General features: G+C 43.2%; 1 protein-coding gene across 2 annotated transcripts in view; it reads left to right on the top strand.

Moving 5' to 3' along the window:
• Positions 1-10,113, top strand: part of GALNTL5 (polypeptide N-acetylgalactosaminyltransferase like 5) — a 57,941-nt gene extending 47,828 nt beyond the window's left edge. For both annotated transcript variants that reach the window (XM_020909950.2, XM_020909949.2), the window contains 2 exons: positions 6,961-7,110; positions 9,820-10,113. In XM_020909950.2, coding sequence (XP_020765609.1) covers positions 6,961-7,110; positions 9,820-9,975 — 306 coding nt within the window. In that variant the 3' untranslated portion in view covers positions 9,976-10,113. The remainder of the gene's footprint in view (positions 1-6,960; positions 7,111-9,819) is intronic.
• The last annotated feature ends 3,063 nt before the right edge of the window (positions 10,114-13,176 follow it).

Raw genomic sequence — 13,176 nt, 5'->3', positions numbered from 1 at the left:
CCCCTGCATTGGCAGACAGATTACCTCTAGTGCTCAGTCTTTTCCAGAAGTGTTCTTGGATTTTAGAGCAAAATCCAAGAAAATCCCCTTGCCTTGCTCAGCTGTGCTCAATCTCCTTCCCAGGAATTTATTCTTCTGTGTATCTCTCAAACATGGCTGTTCCCAAGACTTTTCTTGACAACACTTGCTCCTCACCCCACATGCTCTTCAGGGCTCAGGGCTGACGTGGAGCCATTTTTTGCACCTGTGAAGCCGTGCCTGTTGTTAACCTAGTGCAATGTTTCCTTATCTGCTAGGAAAAAACCTCTCCACTGAGCCAGCCACCTGCAGTCCACCATGCCAGCCTTCTCCACATCTCAGCCTTCCCCTCCACGACCCAGAAACGAAAGGGACCCAAAGGGGTCAAAAGGCGAGCCAGGGCCGCCAGGATTTGTAGCAGCATGTCTCTTCTCCTTGGCCCGTGTCTGTGCCATCCCCTGGTTGATCCTTTTCCTAATATACCCATGTCAGCTTCCGTGGCTGTAACTGACACCTGTGTGGTGCTAAAACCCACGTCCCGTTTTAGCTTCAGACTAAACGAGAGTCATCTCAGTTTCGGACTCTCTTGAGAGTTCAAGTGAAGTTCGAGGTCCAACACACCCATCATCTAAGGAGTAGCTCTTGCATCAGGCTGTGCCACGTGCTGGGTATTCAGAAGACGCAATCCCATTTCATTCATTTACTCACTCACTCATTCAACAGTATGTACTGAGAACCTGTTATGTGCCAAACACTGCACTGGGTGCTAAAGTATAGCAGCCCTTAATGTGGAAATGGTTTCGAATGGCATAAAGTTTCCATTCTCTTTGGGGTAGAGTAAAATGATTAGTTATTTAGTTGTATTTCTGATCACTGCGATGAAGGAGAAATACAGAGTACTGTGAGGTCATATAGAAGGGGAACCTGGCCTTGTCTTGGGGGAGGGGTGTATCTTCAGTGGCTTCCCTGAAGAAGTGGCATGTTAGGTGAGATGTGAAGGATACAATGTATTTCATTTTCCAGTTGTTATCATGTGTGACATGCACTGCTCTGAAATATTACAGATACTAGCTCACTTCATCTTCACAATAAACCTGGGAGGTAGGTACCCGCATTGTCTCCTGTTTAGAGTGGAGAAACGAAGTCACAGAGAGGTAGTATAGCTTGGCAAATTCACAGAACTCATAAGCAGTGTGCTCCAAACCTGTCCCTTCCTGGCTTTTATGATCTATTCAACTTCAGGTCTTAAGGCCCCCGCGGCCCCCCAGCTCCGGTTTACCCGGTTTCTAAGTCCCTTCTCGCTAATGAATGAATGTGAAGTCACTCAGTCATGTCCGACTCTTTGCAACCCCATGGACTGTAGCCTAGCAGGCACCTCTGTCCATGGGATTTTCCAGGCAAGAGTACTGGAGTGAGTTGCCATTTCCTTCTCCAGGGGATCTTCCCAACCCAGGGATTGAACCTGGGTCTCCCGCATTGCAGACAGATGCTTTACCATCTGAGCCACCAGGGGAGCCCAGGCTTCTCGCTGAGGCTGGCCATATATTGGATCCCTCCAATGCCCAGAACTTGCTTTAGTTGCCCCGAGCTCACTATTACCATTGCTCGTGGGAAGTGATGATTCGCTGGTGCCCTCGGAGCTGCAGCTTCAATTCCAACCTCGGAATAAGTCTCAGAACCAGGGTCCAGGTTGGCACCTCTGTTTCCCTGAGAGAGCATGCAGCCTGTGCCCTGGCTGGCCCCCTGCCTCAGTGCTCCATCCCACTGTACCCCAAAGGGTCAGGACACTGCCTCGAGGCCCAGGGCCCTGCTCTACACCCGGAGAACCACCTGCCTCACCTCCAGACTGGGCGTTTAGACCCGGACGCCAGCTCAGATTCGGCCCACAGTTGCTGCAGCCCGGGGAGGTTGCAGTTCGAGAGCAAACCACAAGTGCTGGTTTGTGCTAGAGAAGGGCTGAAGCGGGTTCTCCTGTGTCTTCACCTCGAGGATTAGGCAAGGATTAGGGCTGCTCAGCACCCAGCCCCCTGCTCAGACCAGTGACTTTTCTTGGCCCATCTGCTCAGAATTTCCACCCTGTAGGGTTTCCCCAAGTCCCTCTTTCTCTGCTCACTCCACCTGCTCCATAACCTTATCCAGATCACATTTGCGTGACTGATGGATGCAAGTGATACCAATTCTTGCCCCTTCCCAGTTCCTTCTCCTGAGTCATAAGCTTGTGTGACCAGTTGCCTACACGTTACCATCATTAGAATGTCCCATAGGTATGCTGACCAGCTAGGTGGGTGCTGGGAAAAAGGGGTGTCAAGGACAGCCCAGTTACCAGTCAGCTAATGCCATGATGATGCTTGTTACAGAGCAGTTCAAAACCAGGCAATTCAGAACAAGAAGCATCTACTTTCTTCTTTCAGATGTCTGCGGGTTGGCCAGCATGGCTCTGCCTGGGCATTTACACTGGCGGGGCTGGGCTCTGAGTCTGCTCAGCTTTGCTGGTCATTCTACTAGCAATTCTGGGCATGTTCTTATGTGACAGTAGGAAGGCAAAAGTCAAGGCGAACCACACAGCCTATCTAAAGTCTCCAGAGACACTGTGTCTGCTCATGTTCCATGGACCAAGGCTTGTCAAATGGACAAGTCCAAAATCAATGTGTCAGAGAAATATACTCTGCCCCTTGGTGAGGGGTAGAGAGCGAGACAATGTTTGCAGAACAGTATTTTCATCAATCACACCAAGTTTCTAGAATGAGCAGCTAAGTGGATAAGAGGTCTCATTTACTTCCTTAGTGTATCAGTTAGTTTTTGATGTGTAACAAACTGTCCCAAAAATACAGTAGCTTGAAACAACAAACAACTGTTACTCCTCAAAATTTGTTGTGTTGCTAAAATGGCTTTTTCGGTCACAGCCAGGAGGGCTGATTTTACTAGTGATGCTTACACATCTGTGTTCATCTGGAGGGTCAGCTGGTGCTGGCGAGCATGGGATGGCCTCATTTACATGTCTGACATCAGCCAGTGTCCAGTGTTGGGGCAGCGGAGGTGACCAGACCATTTGTCTCTCGTAGTTAGGCAGGCTAGCGAGGTTCATTCACTGTGAAGTGGTCACAAGGTTCCCAAGAGCAAAAGGTTCCCAAAGTGCTGCACACACTTTTCAAGCATCACCTTTGCTAATGTCCTGTTGGGCCAAAGCAAGTCACAAGGCCAAGACCAGTTTCAAGAGATGGAGAAATAAACCTCATTTCTTGATGAGTGGAGTACAGAGTTACTTAGCAGTTAGATGTGCAGGTAGGAATGAAAAGCATATGTGGCCGTGGTTATAACCTACCACACTTCACTACAGCAGAGACACTCTCATTTTACAAAATACAAACCCTAAGCACTTCACAAGTGTCAGATTATCTGATGCTCATAGCAATCCCATGAGACAGGTACTGTCTTTTTTTTTTTTTTTTTTTTAATATTTACTTATTTGGCTGTGTTTGATCTTAGTTGCTGCATGTGGGGCCTTTGTTGCTTTCTGTGGATCTCTCTTTTCAGTGCACAAACTTTCTAAGTGCCTAGGTTCTCTAGTTTTGTCATGCAGGCTCTCTAGTTGTGGCAGGTGGGCTCTGAAGTGTGCAGACTCAGTAGTAAGGCTGGTGCTGTTGTAATTCTCGTTTTACAGATGAGCAAACTGAGACAAAAATGGATTGAGTAACTTCTGTAACTTTCCCCAGATCACATGGCTCATAGGGGATTTGAACCACATGGAGTGGCCTCTGAGTTTGGATTCTGAAGTACTAAACTATACTAACTCTTTTTTGTGTTTTTTTAATTATTATTAATCTATTTATTTGGCTGCACTGGGTCTTAGTTGCAGCACATGGGATCTTTTGTTGTGTCTTGTGAACGCTGAGTTGTGGCATGTGGGGACTAGTTCCCAGACCAGGGATCTAACTCGGATGCCCTGCTTTGGGAGTGTGGAGTCTTAGCCACTGGACCACCAGAGAAGTCCCACTATATTAACTCGAGATGGGATATTCTCCCTCCTCACCATCCTCTTCCTCCTCCAATAATAATAGTAATACTGGGAGCTGGACAGGCTACTTCCAGCAGTGTATCCGAGAAAGAAAGCTGACCATCTCCCACATGGACAATGGGCAGAACAAAAGACGTGTCCAGATGGATTGTGTCCCTTTGAGAATGAATCAAGAGGAGAAGAGCAACCGCACGGGCCGTGTGAAAATGGGGCTAAGCTGTGACTGCATCCTCAATTTGACTTTTTGAGAAAGTCTCTTAGTGTGTGTTTTACTTTCACTCCCTATTGTCACTTTGGTTACTTGACTTTTGTTTTCTATTTTGTGCTCATAGCCAGATCTCTTTTTTGATAAGAAACATTTCACACATATAAGACTGCACCAACAATAATAAATACTTCTGTATCCATCCTAAATATTAAATGGATATTACTGATTTTCCAAATTTCCTTAAGATCTCTTGAAAAAGAGATTAAAACATTGTAGGTGACTGGTATCAGTTAGCTTTTGCTGCATAACAAAGCACCCCCAAGCAGTAGCTTCAATGATCAACTATTTAGTTCTTAATTGCAGGTGAAAAAGAGATTCAGAGAGGATATGTCTGATCATCAGCATGTAGCAAAGATGATAAAAGAACCTAAATCTTTGGACTTCTGCTCTAAGGGATTTTCTACTGTGTCATTCATTTTATTCTATTATTTTTTAAAAATTTATTTTATTTATTTGGTTGCACTGAGTCTCAGTTGTGGCATGTAGGATCCTCCCTGTGGTGAGGATTGCCCCACGTCATGTGAGATCTTAATTCCTGAGCCAGGGATCAAACACATGTCCCCCCCCACTGCAAGCTGGATTCTCAACCACTGGGCCATCAGGGAAATCCCTTCGTGATTCATTTAAGAGTCTCATGCTCTACCAATTGAGCAAGCCAGGTGAAGATACTGTGGCATGCATTCTGGAGAAGGCATTCAATGTGTATTTTTGTAGACATTTTATGGGAATCAGTTCAGTTCAGTCACTCAGTCATGTCCGACTCTTTGTGACCCCATGAACCACAGCACGCCAGGCCTCCCTGTCCATCACCAGCTCCTGGAGTCCACCCAAACCCATGTCCATTGAGTCAGTGATGCCATCCAACCATCTCATCCTCTGTCATTCCCTTCTCCTCCTGCCCTCAATCTTTCCCAGCATCAGGGTCTTTTCCAACGAGTCAGCTCTTCGCATCAGGTGGCCAAAGTACTGGAGTTTCAGCTTCAACATCAGTCCTTCCAATGAACACCCAGGACTGATCTTTAGGATGGACTGGTTGGATATTTCCGGGTATTTCTAAAGAACCCTGGAAGTTTGTTGTACCAGTCATTAGGTGTCACGTCAGAAGTTCTGCTTTTCCCTTTTCTTTAACATAATCCTTTCCAACTGTCTGATATTTTCACCATAATACTTTTGAGCATTGTTTTCAGTGAGTCTTATTTTAAATGATTAGGTGGATTTCCTAAGAAAATATCTATAAAACTGGGATGTTTGACCTTGATTAATTAGAACAGTGGTTCTCACACTTTAGAATGCATCAGAATCACCTAAAAAACTGATTGAAGTACAGAAATACTGGGCTCCCAGACCCAGCATTCTTAGGTCAGTAGGTCTGGGTAGGCCCAGGGATTTACATTTGTGAGTTCCCTACTGATGCTGTTGCTGCTGACCTAGGAACCATGTAAGCATCACTGACTCAAATGGAAGAGTTGTGTAAGTATACTCTACGTAAGGTTTATATTACAAGCACATTCTTTGTGATGTTATCTATAATAAAAAATTTAAAACTACCAACATTCCAATATTCTTGTATTATTCCAAATAATACAAGACTTTATAAATAACTTTGCAAAACATTAAATTAAAAAAGCAAGTTATCTTACTGCTGTGTATCTATGTATACACACATACATACTTGGATTATTAGATGGTTTCCCTGGTGGCTCAGTGGTAAAGAATTCCCCTACCAATGCAGAAGACGTAAGTTCAATCCCTGGGTCGGGAAGATCCCCTAGAGAAGGAAATGGCAACCCACTTCAGTATTCTTGCCTCATAAGTCCCATGAACAGAGGAGCCTGGTGGGCTACAGTCCACGGAGTCATGAAAGAGTTGGACACAACTTAGCAACTAAACAACAATTTCGATTAGTATTGACTGATGAAGTCTTTAAAAAGTGATTTTTTCCCCCTGTTTGCTTTTCTACACTTATTTTTCCTATGGTCATATATTTTTGTGTAGTAAAAAAAGTTATTAAAAATAAGCATTATAAAGTGTTTTAAGTACAAAAAAAGAGGAATAACTGAAGTCACCCATGATCAATGTTTCTTTTGTTACCTACTAACAGCCAACCCAATCCACTATTCTTGCCTGGAGAATCCCATGGACAGAGGAGCCTGGTGGGCTGCAGTCCATGGGGTTGCAAAGAGTTGGACAGGACTGAGCCTGAGCGACTGAACCTAACAGCCAGCAGTACTTAAGAGTCTCAGAAAATGTTATGAAAGTAACATTTGTAACATGAAAGTAACAATATGCTGAAAGGCATATTGTTTGAGAATATCCTAAGACAAAGTATCCTGTCAGTCTTCATATGATCAGCCTCAGAGTTGGTCATGTACGCGCAAGGCAGGACCACTTAGTATTCAGAGCCATGACGCTGGGGCCAGATTTGAGTTTGAAATTTGTGCTCTGCCACTATATTACTGGGCAAACTTCTTGACTAATGTTATGTATTAGTTTCTTCATTTGTAGAATGGGGATGATCACAGTGTAAGGTTGCTGTGAGGATTAAATGAAATAAGACACTTAACGATGGCTGTTGTTTCTGTTTTAATTCAGCAGTTGCCTGTTACTAGCAAACAGACACTAATCATTAATGCGTTTTCTGTTTTCCTTATGTCTATAGATCTGGATGTGTGGAGGCCAGCTCTATGTAATCCCCTGCTCTCGAGTTGGACACATCAATAGGCAACACACGACAAACCACTCTGAAGTTATAAAAGCCATGGAATATAACAATCTCAGACTGGTACACATTTGGCTAGATGAATACAAGGTGAAGGATACATTCCTGGTTTGGGAAGATGAGTCAGAACAGAGAGGGACTAGCTCTGAAGAAGCCTTCTACTGCCTTCCAGATACCAAAGTCTGTGCTTTTCCTTACATTAGGGTCCAGGTGGTGCTAGTGGTAAAGAACCCGCCTGCCAATGCAGGTAGACATAAGAGACATGGGTTCCATCCCTGGGTTGGGAAGATCCCCTGGAGAAGGGCATGGCTACCCACTCCAGTGTTCTTGCCTGGAGAATCCCATGGACAGAGGAGCCTGGTGGGCTACGGTCCACAGGATCGCAAAGAGTCGGACACGACTGAAGCAACTTAGCACACATGTGCCCTTTCAGTTCCTCACCCACTCATTTTTCAGACCCTATTTGCGATTAGTTCCTTCTAACCCACTACACTGGCACCTTACTCATTGTTTTAATCTCTAGGGAAACTCAGGTTTCTCAGGAGTAAATCGACCAACACACGAAGTCTGTTTTTTCTTCCCCAGGTCTATTTCCCACTCCCAAGATTACCCCTCTGCAGCAGACGCCTCTCTGTCCCCATCCCCACGCATTCTCTTCCTCGACTCGCTACCAAGTCCCAAGTGATGTGGCTGAAGCGCCACACATGAGGATCTTTGCTACCTCTTTTCCTTTCTGGTCAAAGGTTTTTACATCAAAGCCAGGCCCCTTCATGCGTGCATCTCCCCATGCTTTCAGCCTCTTACCAGGACCTTTAGAATGTGCATATAGAGAATATATAGATGCAGCTTTGTTTTAATTTGAAAGTTCAAACTGATGTGGACAGTAGCCACACGACCTCATTGCAGATACATGGGTAGAAATATGGAAGACTGTCTCTGTGATAGTATATGTCCTGGTCTTGATCTAATATTTCTTTATTAATATTTTAAATTATAAAAGTAATAATACTTCAAATTCTTTAGTAAGCAGGGCAATATGAATTAAAACCTCAGTGAGATATTTTTACATAGCCACCCAGAGGGGCGAAACATTTTTGAAGCCTGACAGGATCATGTGTGGGCAAGCATAGGCAGTCTCAGACACTGTGGGTGGGAGTGTTAATTGTTACAAACTCCTTTTGGGAAACAGTTTGGCACTATTGAATAAAATAATGAAAGATAATGACTATCCCATGATCTAGCAAGTCCATCCTGTGTAGACACTACAGAATGGGTGCTTCTGTGCACCAGAACAGATGAACAGGAATGTTTATAAACAGCTTTGATTGTGTTAGCCAAAACAGAATACAACCCAAATGCTTATCAGGAGGGGAATGGAATATGGTAAATATGATATGTTTAATCGATATACTTCTATGTAGCAATGAAAATTAACCAACTTTAGACACACATACAGCAGCATAGGTAAATCTTCAAGACAGTGAACAAAAGAAGCCAAACACAATAGCATACATACTGTATTTTTCCATTTCTATAAAGTTAAAAACATAATATCAAGCCATATCATTTATGCATGGATAATTAGATATCAATGCTAGAAAGAAAAGCAAAGAAATGAACACATAATCAGGATAGCACTTGAAACTTAAGAGGAAGAATTAACTGGTTTTGTTCTATTTCTTGACCTAGCCAAGTTTATTCAGGTTGATTTTTTTGATAATTCATTAAGGTGCACATTTATATTTTATGTGCTTCTTTTGTATACTTATTGTATTTCCTGATGTTTAAAAATTATTTTTAAAAAGGTGAAGCATCTGCATTTTTAAAAGTCTTACAGTATTGAAAAGTATGAAGTGAAAAGTAAGCTTCTGAAGCCCATAGTTCTACCCCTTAGAAGTCATCACTAACTTTCTGTAGTTTCTGTTACATTCACACACACAGGAGTATATAGCCTTTTCTTTTACATAACTAGATTTGAGCATCAGTATTTTGTTTTAGAATTTTCCATTTATTTATATAATTTAAAAACATACTTTCAAAGTCTTAAAATCAGAACATATAAACATGTCATTCTTTTAAATATTTCCTTTGAATAGATTTCCTAAAATTTATCCCATTAATAAACAGCCCCCATAGATAACATTCTGATCGTCTCAGCTTTTTGTTATTCTTTAACTCTGCTGAAATGAACATCCTTTCCCCATGTCTTTTTGCACATTTGTAGAGATATATCTTGAATAAATCTGGAAACAAGGACTCATGGGCCATGAATTAGTGCCTGCCTAAATCCTGATGAATGTCCAAACTGTGCTTCAGTGTCTACACTGGCGGAGGGAGAAACTGAAGCCAGGACGCCCTCCTCCAGAGCCAGTTTTCCCTTAGCCACTGCACCACCCTCTGTTTCTGAAACCATTAAAGTGTTGACGGGGACTGGGGAGTGAGGGGTTCTGTCCTGTAGCCTCACTGGGAGATCAGGAGAAAGGGGGAACACTACCACAGGTAACTATGACTCTGGGCTCTTGAGAAGCAGGACCTAGGTCTCCTAGTCCCTCTAGCTGCTTTCATCACGGTGGTCACAGCACAGCCTGTGAACAGCTGCGGCTGAGTGAGTCCTGGGTCTCATGTGTCTGCCCTCCCCACACAGAGGAAAAGGTTTATTGTTGACTGTTTTGTTTTAGTTCAGATGATGAAAATACATACTGCTCTGTTAGATGATGAAATTAGATTCTGCTCTGTTAGATATCATGACTTGATGAACAAAGATTTGTTTGGTTTCATGAAATGATTCTTTCCATTTAGGAACAGTTTTTTCTACGAAGACCTGCTCTGAAGTCTGCTGCCTATGGAAACATTAGTGAGCGTGTTGAGTTAAGGAAACGATTGGGTTGCAAGTCATTTCAGTGGTATTTGGATACTATCTTCCCAGAATTGGAGGCATCTGAGACAATCTCATGAGAGGAACACCAGTCGTTTTCATTAAAAAAGGGTTAAAAAGTCCCCTAGTCCTTCAACATAGAGAAGGGACAAGTTTGGACCATTATGAAATTATGTGAAATACAATAATAAATACAACCAGAATGGTTGACACCAGAATTGCCTTTTTTCCTCCCTTTAATGATGGCTCTGGGTACTTAGTTTCTCGCCCCTTATGGAGTGGCAAGACCTTGAACATTTGAAATGCATGTTGTCACACAGTTTAGACTATCAAAATTGAGATGCAGTGTATCATTTCCAATTATTTGCCAAGCCTCAGGTGGCACTAGTGGTAAAGAACTCACCTGCCAAAGCAGGAGAATTAAAGAGATGCAGGCTCAGTCCCTGGGTAGGGAAGATCGTAGGAAATGGCAACCCACTCCAGTATTCTTGCCTGGAAAATTCTGTGGACAGAAGAGCCTGGTGGCCTACAGTCCATGGGGCCACAAAGAGTCAGACATGACTGAGCACAGCACATTTGCCAAGCCTACTTCGCCCTGGTAGACCATAAAAGGAGTGCTCCACTCATGGTCAACTCAATTCCTACTGCAGATAGGTGACTGGGGCCAGTGACCTCCCCAGAAAGACATTCTCAGAGAGCCGTGGTTGGCCCATACTAATTTTGGCTCAACTGTATTGAGCTCCTTTTTTTGCTGCTGGTGCAGATTCTGATCCTTATGCCTTGCTTGATTGGTTTCCTGAGTTTTTAATGTCCAGCCACTTGCCTGGATGACCCAGCTCTCCAGCCCAGCCTCCCCATTTGTTCCTGTCAGCCCTTCAGTTAATCGGAGACATTCCCTCTTCCTGGCTTCTGATTTTGCCTTTTTCCTGCCTGTTCCCTCCTAAGGCTCTGGCCTACAGCTCTCCTGACACTCCTTGGCCCGCACGCCTTGTCGATAATCTGTGTTTGATGTGACTTGAGAACTGTTTAGCTGGGATTGGGGAAGAAGTAACGACCTTCCATATCTATGCCGGGTGGACACACTCCCGGGTGTCTTAAAGTACTTCTATCAGGCTAGGGGGATGGCGGTGGCATTCACCATGGTGCACGCAGCTAGAAAAGTGAAAATATATTTAATTCAAAAACAAAGAGAATGAGAAAATGAGGGAAGGAACACACTGAAAGGAGTAGAAAGGAGAAGACTTAGAATCACTAGACATAGCTTCTGCTGGAGAAAATGTAGTTTTATATAGCAGGAAACAACTTATCTATTAAGCTCATTCTATCAACAACTGAATGGTCAGCTCAGGCCATGTGTGTCTAGGTGCTGGGACACAGCAAACAATGGTGCAGGTAAACATCTGTCCCTTCATGGAGCTCGTGTTCTTTGAAATAATATATACAGTGTAAAAAAAAAAAAGAACCAGTTTATAATGTCTTTAAACCCATGGTGTTTGACAAAATACTCTATAAAATCTATAGCTAGAAAGAGATGGGGAAAACCTGTGCCCATATGGTACAGGGCTTCCCAGGTGGTGCTAGTGGTAAGGAATCCACCTGCCAATGCAGGAGATGCAGGTTCAATCCCTGGGTCAGGAAGATCCCCTGGGGTAGGTAATGGCAACCCACTCCAGAACTCCTGCCTGGAAAATTCTATGGGCAGAGGAGCCTGGGGGGCCACAATCCATGGGGTCACAGAGCGTCAGACACGACGGAGCACACACAACACACGTTTGTTACAGGTGGTTAGGGTGACTTGATTGAGCTTTTACAAAGTCAATCTGGCAGAACAAAGTAATAGCCACATTATTATTATATTCTTGGCACATATTTATACCTTAGCTGCTTCTAGAAAGTAATAAAAATCAATTGTAATAAATCAATGAACCTATTAAAGTTAGAGTAATATACAAAATAAAAGTTATGTAGCCAAAGGCAAAAAGAGAATTTTAGTATAAATTCAGAGAATCTTCTTGTTTGGTAAGCATAAAGAAAGATGTAAATACCAATACTGAACCAAGGTGGGGGGGAATGTTCTTTTTCTTAGAGCCATGGGCCTAACATTGTCTCAGTTTTTTTAATGCAATTTAGTTCAGGTACTAAATAACATGAATGAGTCTTAGAAATGATGTAGAAGTTGCCTAAACAGTTTCCTCTTGAATATTATTTCAGCTAACTCTGGAAGAGAAAACAAATCAGAATCAACATCCTAGTGTTTGGTGTGATTGAAAGGAAATCTATACTTGCCCGTAGGTGGCAATTTGGGTTTTTGTATAGAAATTTTAAAATTTGATTTGTATCCTGGAGCTAGTTGAGAAGAATCTGCTCACCTTGCACAGTGCTTGTCACAGAACTGTTTTGGGTATGACCAAAAGCTCAGTGAAAGTCGCTCAGTCGTGTCTGACTTTCTGCGACCCCATGGACTGTAGCCTGCCAGGCTCCTCTGTCCTTGGAATTCTCCAGGCCAGAATACTGGAGTGGGTAGCCGTTCATTTAAGCCTTAAATTAGCCAGAGAATTCTGTAAGAAAAGCATACTTCCAGGAATTTACCTAAGACACACAGATACGAAATAAAAAAAGAGCCAACATTTACTGAGCCCTCACACTGTTTCATGCCCCTTGGTAAGTACTCTGCATAGATGATCTCATTTCATCCACATGACTTTCTAAGATACTAAATAGTTCCTGTTGTTACTGCCATTTCATAAACCAGAAAACTAACGTTAGAACTTCTCCAGGGTTAGCATTGCCAGATTTAGCAAATAAAAGTACAAGATAGGGACTTCCCTGATGGCTCAGTGGGTAAAACTCTGAGCTCCCACTGTGAGGGGCACAGGGGTTCTGTTCCTGGTCAGGGACTTAAGATACATGCTGCATAGCAAAAAAGAAAAAGTACAGGAGGCCCGGGGTGAATTTGAATTTTGGATAAACGATAATAATAGTATAAGTATGTCCCACATATTCCTTGGGATATACAAATGAATTGCTTTCTTTTAACTGAAATTTAAATTTTAGGCCTCCTGTATTTCCTCTGGAGACTATCAGTTCAGTTCAGTTGCTCAGTCGTGTCCGACTCTTTGCAACCCCATGAATCGCAGCACGCCAGGCCTCCCTGGTCCATCACCAACTCCTGGAGTCTACTCAAACTCATGTCCATCGAGTCAGTGATGCCATCCAGCCATCTCATCCTCTATCTATGGATAAATGAACACAGTTCATATGCTAGCTTAATTCATCCAGCC

This window comes from Odocoileus virginianus, chromosome 1 (genome assembly GCF_023699985.2).
Source record: "Odocoileus virginianus isolate 20LAN1187 ecotype Illinois chromosome 1, Ovbor_1.2, whole genome shotgun sequence".
In the NCBI taxonomy this organism is placed as follows: domain Eukaryota; kingdom Metazoa; phylum Chordata; class Mammalia; order Artiodactyla; family Cervidae; genus Odocoileus; species Odocoileus virginianus.
Note: the sequence above shows the minus strand (reverse complement) of the source record. Positions and strands in the feature narration are given on the sequence as shown.